This window comes from Lupinus angustifolius, chromosome LG08 (assembly GCF_001865875.1).
Source record: "Lupinus angustifolius cultivar Tanjil chromosome LG08, LupAngTanjil_v1.0, whole genome shotgun sequence".
Classification (NCBI taxonomy): Eukaryota; Viridiplantae; Streptophyta; class Magnoliopsida; order Fabales; family Fabaceae; genus Lupinus; species Lupinus angustifolius.
Window position 1 is genome coordinate 24,562,331 of NC_032016.1, and position 17,934 is coordinate 24,580,264.

At 34.0% G+C, this 17,934-nt stretch overlaps 4 protein-coding genes across 7 annotated transcripts; 2 read left to right on the forward strand and 2 right to left on the reverse strand.

The window, feature by feature from the left end:
• Positions 3,307-7,013, forward strand: LOC109355473 (probable nucleolar protein 5-1). Of its 2 annotated transcripts, XM_019598659.1 has the most exons (10): positions 3,319-3,418; positions 3,512-3,529; positions 3,712-3,797; positions 3,978-4,019; positions 4,144-4,323; positions 4,415-4,579; positions 5,215-5,415; positions 5,662-6,159; positions 6,238-6,372; positions 6,456-7,013. In XM_019598659.1, the coding sequence occupies exons 3-10, from the start codon at positions 3,720-3,722 to the stop codon at positions 6,813-6,815; spliced, it is 1,659 nt and encodes a 552-aa protein (XP_019454204.1). In that variant the 5' UTR covers positions 3,319-3,418; positions 3,512-3,529; positions 3,712-3,719; the 3' UTR covers positions 6,816-7,013. The 2 variants fall into 2 exon arrangements, with proteins under 2 accessions (XP_019454203.1, XP_019454204.1); XM_019598658.1 differs by lacking the exon at positions 3,512-3,529 and having other exon boundaries at positions 3,307-3,418; positions 3,709-3,797.
• On the reverse strand, positions 8,331-10,876 carry LOC109355477 (nascent polypeptide-associated complex subunit beta-like). Its single transcript, XM_019598665.1, has 6 exons — positions 10,764-10,876; positions 9,870-9,937; positions 9,294-9,442; positions 9,139-9,195; positions 8,816-8,854; positions 8,331-8,721 (listed from the first exon to the last, which is right to left on the reverse strand). Exons 2-6 carry the CDS (start codon positions 9,935-9,937, stop codon positions 8,546-8,548), a joined length of 489 nt encoding a protein of 162 aa, XP_019454210.1. The 5' UTR covers positions 10,764-10,876; the 3' UTR covers positions 8,331-8,545.
• LOC109355476 lies at positions 13,201-15,596 on the reverse strand. 3 transcript variants are annotated; one of them, XM_019598662.1, is made up of 6 exons: positions 15,536-15,595; positions 14,497-14,602; positions 14,006-14,124; positions 13,792-13,913; positions 13,345-13,674; positions 13,213-13,285 (listed from the first exon to the last, which is right to left on the reverse strand). In XM_019598662.1, exons 2-5 carry the CDS (start codon positions 14,600-14,602, stop codon positions 13,368-13,370), a joined length of 654 nt encoding a protein of 217 aa, XP_019454207.1. In that variant the 5' UTR covers positions 15,536-15,595; the 3' UTR covers positions 13,213-13,285; positions 13,345-13,367. The 3 variants fall into 3 exon arrangements, with proteins under 3 accessions (XP_019454208.1, XP_019454206.1, XP_019454207.1); XM_019598663.1 differs by having other exon boundaries at positions 13,201-13,674; positions 14,509-14,602; positions 15,536-15,596; XM_019598661.1 differs by having other exon boundaries at positions 13,201-13,674.
• LOC109355475 (cysteine protease RD19A-like) lies at positions 15,868-17,739 on the forward strand. The gene is made up of 4 exons (XM_019598660.1): positions 15,868-16,349; positions 16,666-16,785; positions 16,929-17,175; positions 17,289-17,739. The coding sequence occupies exons 1-4, from the start codon at positions 15,912-15,914 to the stop codon at positions 17,564-17,566; spliced, it is 1,083 nt and encodes a 360-aa protein (XP_019454205.1). The 5' UTR covers positions 15,868-15,911; the 3' UTR covers positions 17,567-17,739.

A 17,934-nucleotide genomic window follows, 5' to 3' on the forward strand; every position in this document is an offset into this window, starting at 1 on the left:
CACACTTCATCCAGAATATAGAACTTTTAATATGTGCGCTAGATTGTATTCTACCACACTACCTTAATTATTTAAAACAATAGTCGTATATAGTACTGGTGTCATATTTCGTGCATTATAGGTTTTTGTTTGGAAGAAAATCATTAGCCAGTCAATTGTATAATTGTTGTACTTTTTATCAATCTTTTTCTCTCTCATCTCTTAATTAATATGATTATAAAAAAAAAATCTCTTAATTAACATGCTTCATTCAGTTTATTGCATAAAAGCTAGTAAAATTGTAATGCTTCACTATTAAGATGAAGGTCTCCTATTTTTCATTAGTGTCTTAAGCCAATCAAATTTTTTTTTATAAAATATTATTGAATAAAAACATAAGGACAAAGACTTTTTAGTATAAAATCCCGGTCCTCACTCTTCTATCTTAGAAGAAAGAGGGGGAATTAAAAGCATTTTAATGTCATTGTGCATCAATAAAGTTGCACTTTTGCAGTGGGGCATATAGCACAATGACTATGGTATACAAATATGGGGATTTGCATGTGTCACAAAGTAAATTGAAGAGAGGAGTGCAGTCTTTTTTAGTGGCATGGGAATGGAAATCCAATTGGGTTCAATTCGTAAGCTGAGAATAGGTCCTCTCTAATTAGTCAAATCATGATTAAATTATAAAAGATATAAGCCAATGACCTTGTATTCAAGTAGCATATCCTCTGATCCCAGAGAATTATGCTCTTTAAAGTTCCTATTTATCTTCCTAATCTTAGCTCACCTAAAAAAATAGTAGAGAAGTTAATATAAAGTTATTTCACATATAAATAGCCAGCAATATAATATATCTTTCCAAGTAACTATTGGAAAATGGAAATAGAGTATCCCACATGTTATCTTTCTCTGATGTATGTTTTCTTGTCTTTTTGTCAGCTAATTTTATTGTTTATAATTATAACAACTACAGGGAAAATCTGCTTTATAGTGAGCATTTAGAGACTAAACACCACATCTTAATAAAAAACCACATCTTCTATATTATTCACTCTACCCATTTGGCCATTTCTCAATATGTGAAACTTATCTCCCTCACTTATTAGTTTTTTTTTTTTTTTTGTAAGTGTTAATGGTTAGTTGTGTTGGATACTGTGATTTTGAATTGCAATTTGTTTGATTTATATATCTTAAATATTTCGATTACACATATATTCTTTTGATTGTAATGAAATAATACTTTTGTCATTAATAACAACTGAAAAATATGCACTTGCCTCTCTATTAATGATTTACTGGAGAGGATACTTACTCACACTTTAGGTACCACATTACATGCCTAATACACATGGGCTGGGATCCTCTCCAGTACTGGAGGGTCCAATACTGGAATGTGAGATTTAATTTCATCATTTATAATAGTTTTTGTTTAAAAATATTTTGAGAATTCAAACCATAAATGATATACCCTATTGTGCCCTCTTTGTAACCAATGAAGGCACACTTCCTAGCTCTAGGGATAAATTTTGTTCGGTGGGCATAGATGGTGCTTGCATAGGTTAGACATCCAAACACCCCTTAGATAATTAAGGGAAGGAATTCTGCCATGTAACAGTTGATAAGGAAATTTATGTTTTAGTAAAGGTGTTGGGAGTCTATTGACGAGGTGTGTGGCATGTTGGATGGCAAAATTCCATAGTTTTGGGGGAATATGGGACTGAAATGTGTTGGTGTTTAAAATGTGTTGGTGTTTTCTTTCCACCACACCATTTTGTTGGGGGTTTCTATCCATGAGATCTGCTGGAGAATGCCTTTAGAGGACCAGAATTGTTGCATGAGGAATTTGTCACCATTGTCAGTTCTTATTGTTTATAGTTTAATGCCAAAATGTGTTTCAATAAAGAATATGAAATTGATCAAGTGTTGTCTAGTTTCAGCCTTGTTAGTGAACATGATAACCCAAGTAAATATACTATAATCATCAACTAGAGTAAGGAAAAACTTGTGACAAAAAATAGAAGGGGTGGAGTAAGGACCCCAAATATCAGCATGTAGTAAATCAAAAGGTTGTGTAGTATGAGTTTGACTGATGTTAAAAGGCAATTTCTTTTGTTTAGCAAAATGATAAGTATCACAAGGGGATGGTACAAGGGGGAATAGAGGTAGTATGTTTGGCAATTAAATTCAAAACATTGCTAGAAATGTGACTAAGTCTTAGATGCCATAATACGTGAGACTGTTGTGATTGTGCAGAAGTCTGAGTAGAAAGAAGTGTGGATTGTGGAAGATTTATTTGGAATAAGCCATGTTGAAGCTTAGCTGAACCAATTATCTTCCTGTCTGCCTGCACAATGACACATTTGTCTTGAGTGAAGATTAAATGGCATTCAAGAGTAAAAATTAATTTGTTTACTGAAATGAGATTAACTTAGAATTGAGGCACATAAAATGCCACGAATGAGGTAATTATTTGATATATTATAAGGTAAAGTAATACTGAAATATGAATTCAGGTCTTGAATTTGACTGAAGATTAGTGTCACATATATAGTTTGTATTATAAGAAATTGTTAGTTACTGTTAACAAGTAGCAAATGAAAATGATGTGATGAAAGAAAATATGGGAAGGTGGTTAATTGCATAGCCAAAGTGTGAGGTATTCATGCCAATGTGAACATTTTAGCACCAGTGTTGTGAAGGTAAAAAAAAGGCTCTAAATTAATATCAACTATATGTACGTGAGTCATTTTTTGGTACATACATACATGAGTCCCTTGTGTTCATGGATTGAATGAATTGAATTACAAATAAATTAATGAATATATTATATAGAAAATACAAGAGACTTAATTCTACTTAACTAATCAATCTATTTTACACATATTTTAATCATTGAAATTGAATTTACATAATTGATTGTTATGTAAAAGGCAAGTAAGTTTAAACTAATTACTAATCCAATACAATATTAACTCAAAATAACAAAATATATTTCAACAGATATTAAAATATTAATTATATAATATTTTAAAAATAAAATAAAATGATAGAATATAAAAAATAGAGACATGAAAAATAATTTGAATTATCTACTGTTAAACTTTTAATCATGGAGCAAATAAAAAGGTGGACATCAGTCTCATACCCAAAGTATCTTGGGTGAGTTTTGTTATATTGTATACTATACTATTGGGCCAGGCCTAATTAACAGTAGAATATTGGGCCAGGCCTAATTAACAGTAGAATATTGGGCCGGGCCTAATTAACGGGCTGATATGGTGATGGCCCGTTAATAATTTATGTAATTAATTATGGCTGAAATGAAACTCATAATTTTGTGCCGCCAGTTCCTTGTGATTTGAACCCGTTCGTGTCTTGCGACCTAGGGTTTATGCTTCTTAAACCATACTTCTCCTCAAGCTTCAAAATCTAGGTCTTCATTCCTTCTGTTGCTGCTTCTTCTTCTTCTTTGTTTTATATAAAACTGTAATTTATGTGCTCATTATTTTGTTTGCTTTTACGTTAGTTTAGTGCATATTTCTATGTCTTAACTTGCATTTTAATTATATTTTGTTTTATATAGAACTGTAATATATGTGCTCATTATTTTGTTTTCTTTTGCGTTAGTTTAGTGCATATTTCTATGTTTTAACTTACATTTTGGTTATATTTTGTTTTTAGTGAGATGATTATCATTTTCTAATGTAGTTTATGTTATAATAGGAGGTTAGGAAATGCTTGTTCTGTTTGAGACACCGGCGGGGTTTGCCCTTTTTAAGGTGCTAAATGAAGGGAAGCTTTCCAAAGTTGAGGTATAGTTACTTCTTATATTTCGTTAATTTTGTTCCGATATTTCGTGGTATCGTATATTTCAAATTGGAATTTGGAAGAGTTTATGTTATTGTAAGCTATGTAATGTGTTATTTATGTCTTTCCATTTTCCATAAACATTAAGTTTAAATGCTTAATCTCTTGCTTAATTCTTTTTGTAGGATTTAGGGAAGGACTTTTCCACTGCAGATTCTGCCAAACAGGTTTTCATTCTACGCTCTATTCCTCCCTCTTAATTGTGTTTGAACTGGTGTATGTACTCTGTTTTTATGTATGTATGATTTGTTAAATTTTCTCGTAACTTATCTATATATGTTGCCAAACTAGATTGTCAAGTTGAAAGCTTTCTCGAAGTTTGAGAATACCTCGGAAGCTTTGGAGGCTGCTACTTTGCTGATTGAAGGGAAAGCTAGCAAAGGTTTGCGCAAGTTCTTGCGTGTTCATTGTGAAAATGAAACACTAGCTGTGGCTGATTCAAAGCTTGGAAATATGATTAAGGAGAAACTGGTGCTCAACCTAAGTTCTCTTATAAACTTTTGATGGTAGTTTATGTTTCACTTATCTTTTATAGCTAAAATGTTTTCTTTTGGCCTTACAGAAAATTGACTGTCTTCACAACAATGCGGTGATGGAGTTGATTAGAGGTGTTAGAAATCATTTAGCTGAACTCATATCTGGTTTAGCTGTACAAGACATGGCCCCAATGAGCTTGGGTTTATCTCATAGTTTATCCAGATTCAAGCTCAAGTTTAGTGCAGATAAGGTGTGTTTTTAATACTATGGAACATCTCCTGTCGACTTTTCATGGGTTAATACCCATATTACAGTCTGCTATTTGTTATTGTATTGTCATTAATGGCAGATGCTGGTGTGTGATCTGGTCTTGTAAGACCTCCAACACTATGTTTTTGAATGTCACTTTACTCACAAATTGCCTTGCCATGGTGGCAATTTAAGTAATTCTCCCTCAGAATAGTTGTTGATTGATATAAGTAAAAATCTGATGTTATTAAAATTATATTTCTAACAAACATTAAGCAGGGATGGTAACGTTTTTAGAATAATTTGTAATTCATCAACAATTTTACTTTAAATTGTTCAACTCCATTATACTTTTAAGTGAGAAGAAGTGGGCTTTAATCATATTTTCTTAATGATTAGCTGTTGTAGTATCTTCCTGATGAAAATAGAAGGGGTTTCAAGTAACTTCCTTCTGCTGTATCCAAATAGCTCAATACATAAGTGACATAGTAACCAGTGGCTCTTCTAGTTGGGACGAGTCTTTAAAAAAAGTAGTGGAAATTTTAAAGATTCAACTTTTTGCTTGATTATCCTTGCGCTCATGTTTTTCTGACTTGTTTGTGTAACTATTTTCTGACTTATTTACCTTCTTTTTAGGTGGATACCATGATTGTCCAGGCTATTGGTTTACTTGATGATCTTGATAAAGAATTGAATACATACGCCATGAGGGTTCGGGAGTGGTATGGTTGGCATTTTCCAGAGCTTACTAAAATAATACAGGATAACATCCATTATGCAAAATCAGTTAAGCTGATGGGTGATCGCATTAATGCAGCAGCACTTGATTTCTCTGAGGTAGAATTATGATTTGCTTGTAGCTTAGTCCACAAATAATTGTACATTAATTATATATATATATGTGTGTGTGTGTGTGTGTAATGTGGAGCTCATCTTGTTCTGGATAGTTTAAAACAATCTTTATATCTACTACAAATGCTCTGTACGTATGTTAACTTTGTTAAAGAGATGAATTATTGTTTAATGAAGAGTTTCTCAGGTGCTATTTAGTAATGATTTTCTTCATACTACATGCTATTACAGATTTTGCAAGAGGAGGTTGAGGCAGCAGTGAAGGAGGCATCTGTAATATCTATGGGAACTGAAATTGGTGAGCTTGATTTAGCAAATATTAGAGAACTTTGTGATCAAGTCTTGTCTCTCTCAGAGTACAGAGCACAACTCTTTGATTATTTAAAGAGCAGAATGAACACCATTGCACCCAATTTGACTGCCCTTGTTGGGGAACTTGTTGGTGCTCGCCTCATTGCCCATGGAGGTAGCTTAATGAATCTTGCGAAGCAGCCTGGTAGTACTGTGCAGATTCTTGGTGCTGAGAAGGCTCTCTTTAGAGCACTGAAGACGAAGCATGCTACTCCCAAGTATGGTCTTATATATCATGCATCCTTGATTGGCCAGGCAGCCCCAAAGCTCAAGGGTAAGATTTCTCGGTCACTTGCTGCCAAGGCAGCATTGGCTATTAGGTGTGATGCTCTTGGAGAGCCCCAAGATAACTCTTTGGGATTGGAGAGCAGACTCAAGGTAGTTATTTTACTTCGTTTTATCTTTACACGACATGATTTTTTTCATCGAGACTTTCTTACACAAGTGTTTGTGTAGCTTGAAGCACGTTTGAGGAACCTTGAAGGAAAAGAATTAGGTCGTTTTGCTGGTTCTGCCAAAGGGAAACCCAAAATAGAATCATATGACAATGATAGAAAGAAAGGAAGTGGAGGGCTAATTACTCCAGCTAAGGTCTGTTCTCTTGTTTCATTATCTTGTTAGTCGTAATGTCCATCAAATTTTCAGTCAGTGCTAATTGGTTCTTCCCTTTGTAGACATATAATGCTTCAGCTGATTCAGTTATTGGGCAATTGTCTAAGTCTGCAATTGATGAAGATACACCAGAGCTAGCTATCACTGATAAAAAGAAAGAGAAGAAAGAGAAGAAAGAAAAGAAAAAAAAGGAAGAGAAGAATGAGGAGGATGCAACATTGCAACCTGATGGTGATGCTGGTGAAGAACCAGAACATGATGTTGTGAAGAAGGAAAAGAAGAAAAAGAAGAATTCTGCCGACGATGACGACAATTTGGATGCGGGAGAAAAGAAGAAAAAGAGGAAAAAGCATGCAGACCAGGAAGAATCACCTGAACTGCCAATCAAAAAGAAAGGGAAAACGAAGAAAAATGATAGTTAGTGTAATAGCTTTTATATTAACCCCTTGACTGCTTGGTAATTTATTTGGATATTTTTTTGCTTTTTTCAGGTTAATTCAGTCTGTAGCCTTTACACATTCTAATTAATTATTCAATGCATTAAGTGTTGTTTTCCCCGACCTGAGTGGATAATTTGATGCAATCATGTTTGTGAATGGAAGATGGTGTTGTACCCCGTTCATACAGCTCTTATTAAATTTTCCTATCTTTCATACATGATATAATCGGCTGTTTTTATGTGTTTATTTTTTATTTTGGAAGTATTTAATTTAGGTGAGTACCATTTCGATTTTAGATAAGCTCTTTACTGTCTTAGGAATTGAGCATTGTCTCTGAGTCATTAAGCATTGCATAACGTTGATTTCATTTTCTGCTACGTGATATAGCAAAGCATACGTTACATACATGAGGATTGGCAGTATGTTGCGTATTAATGTTGCCTTCATTTGGCTATCTGTTTGCTCCTCATTCAGTGACATGGATGTGCTGCTGAAGGTGAAGAAATCCACCTCTGTTTCTGCACAATGTTTATTCTCACCATACCTCGCAAACCTCACTTCCATCCAAGTCCTCAACATTCATACAACGTCTTCTTCTGTCACTTCCCAGCGAAATCACTGTCCAGCTTGAGGTTCTTGACGCTTATGATAACTTCACAGGATCACTCCGACTTTCAGAGCTTGGAGCGACGAAGCTTAACAACATGCAGCAGTTTAATTGGTAAGATTGGAAAGAGTTTTGGCCGTTTGAAGAAACTAAAGAAAATGTATTTAAATCCCTCAGGAGGTTGGTTTCAGCAGCTTCCGGCCTTCAAGAATCTCAAAATTCTATCTGACAAGTTTCACCACTTGATTTATCCAGCAACAACTTTATCGGAAGAGAGTGTTATTGAGATGTGGGTCCGTAGCAAACTGAACTGGCGTGCGATTAAGGGAGTGGAACATAACTAATGAGACTTCGGGGAATTTTGAGCACGTCTCCATTATCAACACTAACTAATGAGACTTCGGGGGAAAGGGTCACCACATGTATTTCCAATTCATGGCCCAAACTTAATTATCAATGGAGATACTCTTTCACATGAGATTAAAAACATACATCTAAGATCTCTTTTAAAAATGGAGATAATCTTGCTCAAATTGAGTAACACCAGTAGAGATGACAAAAAAAATCCTTTTTCTAGAACACATGTCTTTCACATGTCAGTTTCCAAATGATCGATAAACACACAAAAAAGTGGAGATAATACTGATGATTTCGTGTTTTAAAGGGAATCGATTTTTTTATCCAAATTAATACTCGTAACAAAGCACCAGGTGTGAGAATGTATCTGAAAGTGAGACGTATATATACTGAAACAACTAAGCACGAGGACTCTCCAACATAGCCACAGATCTAACAAATCTGATGGCACTTGCAGGATCCAATCCACCACTTAAATAACAGAAACAAATAAAACAAGATATGAAATTAGAAAAACAAAAGTGATTCCTACATGGAGAACTAACAATCCACGAACAATATAAAAACTGAAGCAGTAAAGTACCCAATTTTTCAAGTTAGATCAAGGAAAACAGATATAATAATTTGAGAGTATTTTAAATTTAAAGTATATCACAGGAGAACTAGACACCTGAAATACTTTATAATTTGAAACACAGGGAAAATTAAACAAAAATAACGCAATATGATGATGATTGACAATGATACTCTAAGAAGCTGCCTTGGTCTCCTCAGCAGCTGTCTCAAAAGTTTCACCCGGTACAAGTTCCGGGACATCGTCGTCATCATTCTCCTCCGGTATGGTGGCTGTGCCAGCACCGGCTTCAGGAGCTTGCTTCTGAAACTGCTCTGCTAGCTTCTTCAGGTTTTCCAAGTTATCTGGTCCTGCAATTTAATAATCCAAATGTTTAAGTTGGAATAAAGAACAAAAAACAAAAACAAAAACAAAAAAAGAAGGAAAAAGGGAAAAGGCCTATACCTAATTGGTGAATAATACTAGGGAGTATATCCTGCAACTCTGTAAATCAAAACAAAAATTGGTGTTTATAAAAAAATGAGAAATAATACCACATCATGAAGCATAATATAACAAAATTCCAGATATTCAAAGATGCTGATATAGTTAGAAAGGCATTGAATCCTAACATATACTACCAAAATAGTGATGCAGCCCAAATTAACATTAAGAGACTTTTACACAGCAAGCAATTAAGTTGGCAATACACATTTTAGAGCATACAGCACAAGTTCAACTAAGTAATAGGGCATTCCAGAGTAAAGAAAAATAAAATGGAAGCTTACTCTTGGTTTGAGGAGAACCACTAACCACCCAAGTATTAGCAGCAATGGAAGCTTGAACTGGAAAAACATGACACTCTCAGTAAACTTTGAACATTGAAACAATAGTCTTTAATCTTAGAAAATATAAGTACCTGAATATTATAAAGTGATATTACCTTTGGGGTTTAAAAACTGGATAACTATATCATCCTTAAAGATGTTGACCTCTTCAATTGCAGGTATAGCGTTCACACCTATTCTCTTGAGGGTGCTCTGAAGCCTTTTGTCATCTGTAGTTGTTGTCTTGTGGACAGCCTTCTTCTTTCTAAACAAAGAAATGACAAAACATCGAGAGAAATTTCAACTCAAGGGGTTTATTGTAAAACAAAGAAAATAAAACGGAAGATCCATTCTTTAATAAAAAATTAATAGAGAAAATAATTTAGTACAAGACCGACTCTGTATACAAATATTGGTGAGGGATAAAAAGAAACCTTCCATGTTTAGAGAAGAGTCAAATTTTCTTAACATCAAAGTTAGCAAATTTTTTTGGCACAACACATGGTCTTAATTTGACTCAGTATATATATAGGTTTTTAATCCCCAAAGACAGTTAACTGCAACCAATGACACATGTAACAAAGTATTTTGAAGAAAAAGCATGTTAGAAATGTACTTTGTAGATGTCGACATTGCTCAGAATTAGGAAACACGATTTTCATTAGAATGGAAAAATTCAGTTTCATGTCTACCTTCTCACAGTACCCTTTCCACCAGTTCGAACTGAACCAGCCATCTTGATCAACTTTTCCCGATTCATCTGGACAAATGCAAGGAAAAATAAATTAAACGCCAATAGACTAAGCATACAAAAAGATGTAGAAACAAAAAGTCAAAAAAACTAGGAGATGGAATGTAAAATGTCAATCAATCATCATTAGAACTAAAATTAAAATATATTACATTATTACATGATACTGCTGAAAACATTTCTATTGAATTCTGAGAAAAGCCCACAAAAAACTGAAAATCATATCAAAGCCATCTGATTTCTATATCAAAAACAAACCAACTAGATTCACAGCAATCCAAACGGGAGCAAGAATTTCTTTCGAGCTACAAAAACATTTTTAAACACTCTCTAGCTTGGAATTATCATGAAATCAACGAAACAATGTAATATAGTGTCTGTACCAAAATTGATTTTCAAAAAAGTTATTAAAAACATAGCTAAATAGAGAAGACAAATGGATCTTAAAAACCTCCTCAGTTCAGGTCTCCAATTTTAATCCGCATGGACTTTACTCAGAAGAACGAAAGTATATTTTTGTTCATCCTTGGAGGTAGTTTTAACACCCTGAACAGAAAATTCTAGGTGAAATACAGAGTAACCCTAAATTGAATCGATAACACCAAAGCTGATCGTAAACCCATTTTTTGTACTGAAAAGATATATTCCAAGAACCCAATCATAATTTCATTTCCAACACTTGTAAGAAATAAATGTATGATTCAGAAAACTATAAAAACAAAAAACCAAATTGTTCAACGAAAACAGGGTAATAACATACAGAAATTGAAATCATGACCATGTTAAAATCGGAAATGATTAGTGAAATGAAATGGGAAAAGAGAAAAGACAGTACCTTTTCTGGAATTTGTTATAAGTTCAGTGACTCGGAGCTAAAAGTGTGATGATACCTTAGGCCTAAACGATGCAAGAAGATAAGGAGTACCCTTTTATAGCACCGTCTACAAAAACCCTAGCCTTTTTTCTCTTCATTTTCTAATAAAAAAACCCTCCATTTTTGGGCCGTCTAGAATCAGTAATAGGGCCCAATAACAAAAGCCCAATTTTGCACAAATATGGTAGTAACATAAAAATGGTAGAAATGTTGGTGTATTAAGTATTTTCCTAAAACAATGTTGTCCTAATAGGTATGATTGGAGGTTAAGAAATTCATTCAATACTTAGCATGTATAAGGTTGTGTGGGACAATATTTAAAAGAATAAAAGTTAGGTTCTGTTTTTTTTTGTGTATTTGAGAATTTCACTAGTTAGTTGTTATTAGATAAGCACCCAAGAATCAACATAATTGACCCAATGGTTGGGCAAAGCTAGATATTCATGAATAATACAATGTTAAGAGCCAATGTTTGATTCCTGAGTAGAGTGGAGAGGAGGGTACTAAATTGAGTTAAATACATGATTATTCTTTGGCAACAAAATTTTCATGATATCTTAGATTTCACTAAAGTTCAAGCTCATGAGAAATTTGGACTTAAATTGATGTCTTTGTCTTTGTGCAGTGTATAAAAGAAAGGCATGTCTTTTTCAATATGCAGTTGATTCTGAAATGGGTAGCTGAAGTAATTTTATGAAAGAGTTTAAAATTTATGCACTGACAATGTAAAGTTTTTTACATTGTTAGCACATCATCCACAATTGATTTGTAATACTTTTGTTTGAAAGTCAATACTAGCAAACATATGAATGGTAGGGATTTGTTGATAGTGTAAAAACACTTATACTGTCAGTGTGTATACATATTAAATTCTTTCTGAAATAGCATCTTCTTTGATGGGTTAGAAGATGATCTTTCACTAATTGAATTGTTCCAGGAGTGGTAAAATTGCACAATCTTAAGTGGAAAAAGAACTATAGATTTTGAAAATTATTATGCATTGATTGGGATTTGGGAATAATATCCTTGTGACCACGTGATTGCAGTATGTTTGGAATCTTAGTCAATTTTGAACACAACATCATTTTTAATTTTAAATTGAATAGCATATCCTATTAGCTTGCTCATATAATCTAATTAAACGATTTAGATTTTAAGTGTGTTTTGCTACAACTAGAACTACATTTATAAACAACTATAGCATCTTGGCTTGAGTGGTGGTGCTTATATTACTAATTGCTCTGTTGTAATTTGAAATTTCCAACAATATTCTGATCATTGAAGGCCCAAACAAGCTTCAAGTATGTACGAGAAATCTTCAGTCTGACCCAAATGCTAAAGCATACAAGAAAGCAAGATAGTTCATGTACAACTTTCAAGTAATTTCTGGTGTGCATTTGTTGTATAACTATTCGCTTGATTTGGGTCTTTCAGCAAAATTATTTGCTGCATGACAGTGCAACCTCAAGTTACAAAAATATGAATCTGTCATCCCTCTAGTATTTTGTATCTAAACACTAGTCTATGTTGCTTCTCAATTCCCACATATTTAGGATTATTAGCAACATGTTAATATTTGTTTTAATATTTTCATTCATGGTAGTTTACATTTTATTTAAAGAACACATGCTACCATAAATAATTTGATGCAGAAATCTGACTACCCTGTAGAAGATGACGTGGTTCAAGAAAGTGCAATGAATCAGGTTTTGGTGCTATACTGCCATAATTATGATTAAAGATGAACTTCAATATTCATCAAGTCCTCCATCTTCCAAATTCAAATGATTTGACATCAACATTAGTGATAGATTTTATGTGCTATTATATAATAAATTTGCATGAAAGATGTAGTGATTAATCAAAAAATACTTAACAGTTATATTTTTAATTTAAATGTTCATCGAAACACAACACAACTTATGGTACATAGAGTGACATATATTGTGGGAAGATGCGATCCTATAACTCCATGCAAATAAGAACCTCCTTTTTTGGCCTTTGCACATCCTTTCCTTATGGTACATAGAGTGACATATATTGTGGCTACATCAATCTTTGAATTTGATAGGGTCATTTACTAATTGAATCATTGACCTTCTTTCGCTTAATTCTTTTTCTAATATGAGAATATCATTATTTGGTAAGTAAGAAGCCCTTATCATTACCATCAAGGAACCAAGGGTGGTGGTCTTTCGTTCTCTAAGGTGATCATATGAATTCATACCTGAATGAGGCTTTTTTACTTTATTTTATTTTCTTGCTGACATACCCGAAAGAGGTATTTGACTATGAAGATGTAATGCAGTGCAGTTTTGAAACAATTGTGTATGAACCATTTCCATTTTGCAAATGTATAAACTAGCCTTACACGGTTACACATGAGAAAACACATTACTTGATATAAATTAGCCATTAATATCACTGTTCTGGGAACCAAATGACCTACATTTTTCTTGCGCAAAAAGATATAGTAAGTTTTAAAATCATACACATGGAAAAGATCTTCCACAACATGCTCTTACTTTTCTAGGCTAAACTGCTATACACACAAGCTAGCACCATCTACTCCGGTTTGGGCAAATGAATGTCAATGGCAGGAGATTCACGAATCAGTGATTCCAGTTGTCCCAGATAATTCCCGAGAGAGCCATCGGAAGTTTGCTCCCGCAACCTCGCTGTTTGGGGGCTAATCTCTACATGTTCACTCTGCTGTACCGCTTCTTTTGCTTTAATGTCTTCATTAAACAATCCAAGGGCATCTGTTGTAGACAAAGAATGTACGGATTCATACAGCCCCTGAAACTCATTTCTTTTTACGAATGTTTCAACCAACTTCTCTTTTAACTGGTCTGGAAGATAAGCAAATGCACTTCACAGGATGGAAATAGAACATACGAATTTTAAAAATATATTAGTGTGCAAGTCGTTGAGCTAGATACTGTAAACGTACTGCATAATTATCTCATTTGAGTCTCTGAATACCTACCTGGTAACACCTCTTACAACACCCCAGCTATAACCATTAAGGACTGATTGCTTAAAACCAATATTGAACCCCTCCTGTGCAGAAGCTTCCTTCCCTGCTATAAGACCATCGCGATATCCGATCTAAAATACGACGGATAATGAAAAATAACAGCTAATCACTTCATAGAAGTAAAAGATTATAATCTAAAAAAGGAAAATATTTGTAAAAATACCGTATGGAATTGGTCATGTCTCCTCTGCCACTCCCTGTCCAAATCTGATGAGTTATCCAACTTGTCATCAAAGGCATCCCACGAAGAACCATCAAGGTCCAAATCGTCACCATCACAATCTGAAATCATAATATACAATTAGATGCCTTAAAGCAAGAGACCCAAAAACGAAAACACTGATGCATTAATAAAAAGCACATGCACTCCAATGTTTCACAAAACAAAATACTCTTTACACCCAAGAAATTTGAAACCAATTTCAATAGTTTATATAATACTGCACTTTTTGGAGGATGATCCTTACATTCAAAGCAATGTGTTAGTTTAAAAATGCACAGTGAATGCCACTAAGGAACAAGAATACCAGACAATTTAATTTTAGTAAATATAAGCATTTCCCTCCACCACCCTCAAATAACGAAATCACAAACAAACCCTTAACTTATGTAACAAGAGAGTTTCCATATCAGTTCAACAATACTGAACCTTACCAGTTAACTTAGTTTCTTGATCATCAGCAATGGTAGGCCTAAGTTCTAATTTTGACAGTTGCAAACTTTCCGCATAAAGTTCTTCAGCAAACCTACCCTCCTCCATCTATAATAAAACAATCAGAAATAAGATAACACAAGGATTCCAGTTAACCAACATGCACAACCACAGTGAAATTAATCTTTTGGCTTAAATTTGATTGGGGTAGTTTTCTACGCTATCTATCCTAAAAATAAATTATATGCCAATAAACTAAGCATGCATAAGGATGTAGGAAAAAAAGGTAAAAGAAAACTAAAAGAGCTGGAATGTAAAATGACTATCAATCATCATTAGAACTAAAATTAAAATATATTACATGATACTGCTGACAACATTTCATATTGAATTCTGGGAAAAGCCCACAAAAACTGAAAGTCATATCAAAGCTGATGCTTCTAATTTCTATATCAAAAACCAACCAACTAGATTCACAGCAATCCAAACGGGAGCAAGAATTTCTTGTCGAGCTATGAAAACATTTTTAAACACTCTCTAGCTTGGAATTATCATGAAATCAACGAAACAATGTAATATAGTGACTGTACCAAAATTGATTTTCAAAAAAGTAATTAAAAACATAGTTAAATAGAGAAGACAAATGGATCTTAAAAACGTCCTCAGTTCAGGTCTCCAATATTTATCAGCATGGACTTCACTCAGAAGAACGAAAGTATATTTTTGTTCATCCTCGGAGGTAGTTTTGACACCCTAACAGAAAATTCTAGGTGAAATACAGAGTAACCCTAAATTGAATCTATAACCCCAAAACTGATCGTATACACAGTTTTTGTATTGAAATACTATATTCCAAGAACCCAATCATAATTTCATTTCCAACACTTTTAATAAATAAATGTATGATTCAGAAAATTATAAAAACAAAAAACCAAATTGTTCAACGAAAACAGGGTAATAACATATAGAAATTGAAATGATGACTATGTTAAAATCGGAAATGATTAGTGAAATGAAATGGGAAAAGAGAAAAGACAGTACCTTTTCTGGAATTTGTTATAAGCTCAGTGACTCAGAGCTAAAAGTGTGATACCTTAGGCCTAAACGATGCAAGAAGATAAGGAGTACCCTTTTATAGCACCGAATACAAAAACCCTTCATTGTTGGGCCGTGTAGAATCAGTAATAAGGCCCAATAACAAAAGCCCAATTTTAACCCAGTAATGAAATCAACAAAAGCACTCCATTTATGTTTTTTCTTCATCTTTTTTGTAATTGTGTTGGTAACAGTTATACCTTTCCGTTACTCCAAGTAATCTTCATTCTTCTTTTTCGGAGTATTTATCGCTAACACACACTCTTCTTCTATTTTAGTTTATATAAACTAACTCCACACCATTCATCTTTTCATTCTCAACATGAATCATTCTTTTTTTCTCTCTCTTTCCCTCTCTCTCCTCTTCGTTTCCGTCTTCTCATCGGACGGTGCAGACCCCTTGATCCGTCAAGTGATCGACGGTGATGATGCGCGGTTAGGAGCAGAGGATCATTTCTCAGCGTTCAAGATCAGGTTCGGTAAAACCTATTCTTCAGAGGCAGAACATGATTACAGGTTCAAGGTATTTAATGCTAACCTGCGCCGTGCTAAACGTCACCAGAACATGGACCCTTCCGCCACTCACGGTGTTACACGGTTCTCCGATCTCACACCCTCTGAGTTTCGGAACAGTGTTTTAGGATTGAGACGGTTGAGGTTGCCTTCTGATGCAAACAAAGCTCCTATTTTGCCAACTGATAATCTTCCAAATGATTTTGATTGGAGAGATCACGGTGCCGTTACCCCCGTTAAGAATCAGGTTCCTATATATTTTCTCTTATTCATTTCATTTATTTTTGCTTTCGGGTCATATAAACTAATTTGAAAGCTACAAAATAAAATAACTTGATTAATATAGTAATTATTATGCCATTATTTGTTATTGCAATGATGTAATCGCTTGATTTTGAATATATTTATTTATTTGGTTGGGAATTAGGGTTCATGTAGTAATTATTATGCCATTATTTGATTATTTATTTATTTATTTACTTGATTAATATAGTAATTATTATGCCATGCAATGATGTAATCGATTGATTTTTAATTTATTTGTTTATTTGGTTGGGAATTAGGGTTCATGTGGATCGTGTTGGAGCTTCAGCACAAACGGAGCATTGGAAGGTGCTCACTTCCTATCCACTGGAGAACTTGTTAGTCTTAGCGAACAACAACTTGTTGATTGTGATCATGAGGTTTGTTTTTTCTTTCTTTCTTACAATTGAGTTTTTTTCTACGTGTGAAATGAATTCTTTTAATTTAAATGGAAAGATGATTAATTTCCCTGTTTCTTCTTGTTCCTTATCTTGAATAAATTGCATCTTATTCCTATGTGCAGTGTGATCCAGATGAGCCAGGTTCTTGTGACTCAGGGTGCAATGGTGGATTGATGAATAGTGCTTTTGAATACATTCTTAAATCTGGTGGGGTAATGAGAGAGAAAGACTATCCTTATTCCGGTACCGATTGTGGCACCTGCAAATTTGACAAGACAAAGATTGCAGCATCAGTGGCAAACTTCAGCGTAGTCTCACTTGATGAAAACCAGATTGCTGCAAATCTTGTGAAAAATGGGCCTCTTGCAGGTGAGTAGTATTTTGAACTATCAACCTTTTCTGGAACAGTTTATTCAATTATTAGTTTCAGTCTCATCAATGGATATTAATGATCTTGTGATTTTCTATGGATAAAAATGCAGTGGCTATCAATGCAGTATTTATGCAAACATATATTGGTGGAGTATCATGCCCTTATATCTGTTCAAAGCACCTAGATCATGGAGTCTTACTTGTGGGCTATGGTTCTGATGCTTATGCACCGATTCGGATGAAGGAGAAACCATATTGGATCATTAAGAATTCATGGGGTGAGAACTGGGGTGAAAATGGATACTACAAGATTTGCCGAGGACGAAATATTTGTGGGGTGGACTCTATGGTTTCAACAGTGGCTGCTGTTCATACCTCCACTACTTAGTAGGATGTTACCTAGCTGATCTTCTTATCGAATATCTAATTTTAACCTTGTATAAATGGTTCCCCACATTTTAAGGTGGCTAACTTATATGCAATCTTGAAGAATAATTTCAAGAATGTATTTTCAGTCAATGAAATTATTTGCAAAATATTAGAAAAGAGATTTTGTGTTGAGTGCGAGTCATAAGATGCATAAGTAATTATTATATTTTGTTATTCTGCTTGATTCATTTTTTTGAACACACAAGATAAGGACTTAATAAACACATGTCAAGCAAATTTTTGGAGCGGTCCCTCATGTTGTTCACACTGTTCATTGGTTAGCAAATAGGAATTTAGTTCTGACTTCTGAAGTTACTGGGATACTTG

Bases quoted from the DNA above. Each gene is read 5' to 3' on its own strand.
- LOC109355473 (XM_019598658.1), top strand. From the start codon at position 3,720: ATGCTTGTTCTGTTTGAGACACCGGCGGGGTTTGCCCTTTTTAAGGTG. The intron at 4,580-5,214 runs GTGTGTTTTTAA...CCTTCTTTTTAG, and splicing joins TCAAGTTTAGTGCAGATAAG to GTGGATACCATGATTGTCCA. The intron at 6,373-6,455 runs GTCTGTTCTCTT...TTCCCTTTGTAG, and splicing joins GGCTAATTACTCCAGCTAAG to ACATATAATGCTTCAGCTGA.
- LOC109355477 (XM_019598665.1), bottom strand. From the start codon at position 9,937: ATGAATCGGGAAAAGTTGATCAAGATGGCTGGTTCAGTTCGAACTGGT. The intron at 9,196-9,293 runs GTAATATCACTT...ATGTTTTTCCAG, and splicing joins CCAGTTTTTAAACCCCAAAG to TTCAAGCTTCCATTGCTGCT. The intron at 8,722-8,815 runs GTATAGGCCTTT...ATTAAATTGCAG, and splicing joins TAGTATTATTCACCAATTAG to GACCAGATAACTTGGAAAAC.
- LOC109355476 (XM_019598661.1), bottom strand. From the start codon at position 14,602: ATGGAGGAGGGTAGGTTTGCTGAAGAACTTTATGCGGAAAGTTTGCAA. The intron at 14,125-14,496 runs GTAAGGTTCAGT...TTATGATTTCAG, and splicing joins TCAAGAAACTAAGTTAACTG to ATTGTGATGGTGACGATTTG. The intron at 13,675-13,791 runs GTAGGTATTCAG...CATCCTGTGAAG, and splicing joins GTTGTAAGAGGTGTTACCAG to TGCATTTGCTTATCTTCCAG.
- LOC109355475 (XM_019598660.1), top strand. From the start codon at position 15,912: ATGAATCATTCTTTTTTTCTCTCTCTTTCCCTCTCTCTCCTCTTCGTT. The intron at 16,786-16,928 runs GTTTGTTTTTTC...TCCTATGTGCAG, and splicing joins TTGTTGATTGTGATCATGAG to TGTGATCCAGATGAGCCAGG. The intron at 17,176-17,288 runs GTGAGTAGTATT...ATAAAAATGCAG, and splicing joins GAAAAATGGGCCTCTTGCAG to TGGCTATCAATGCAGTATTT.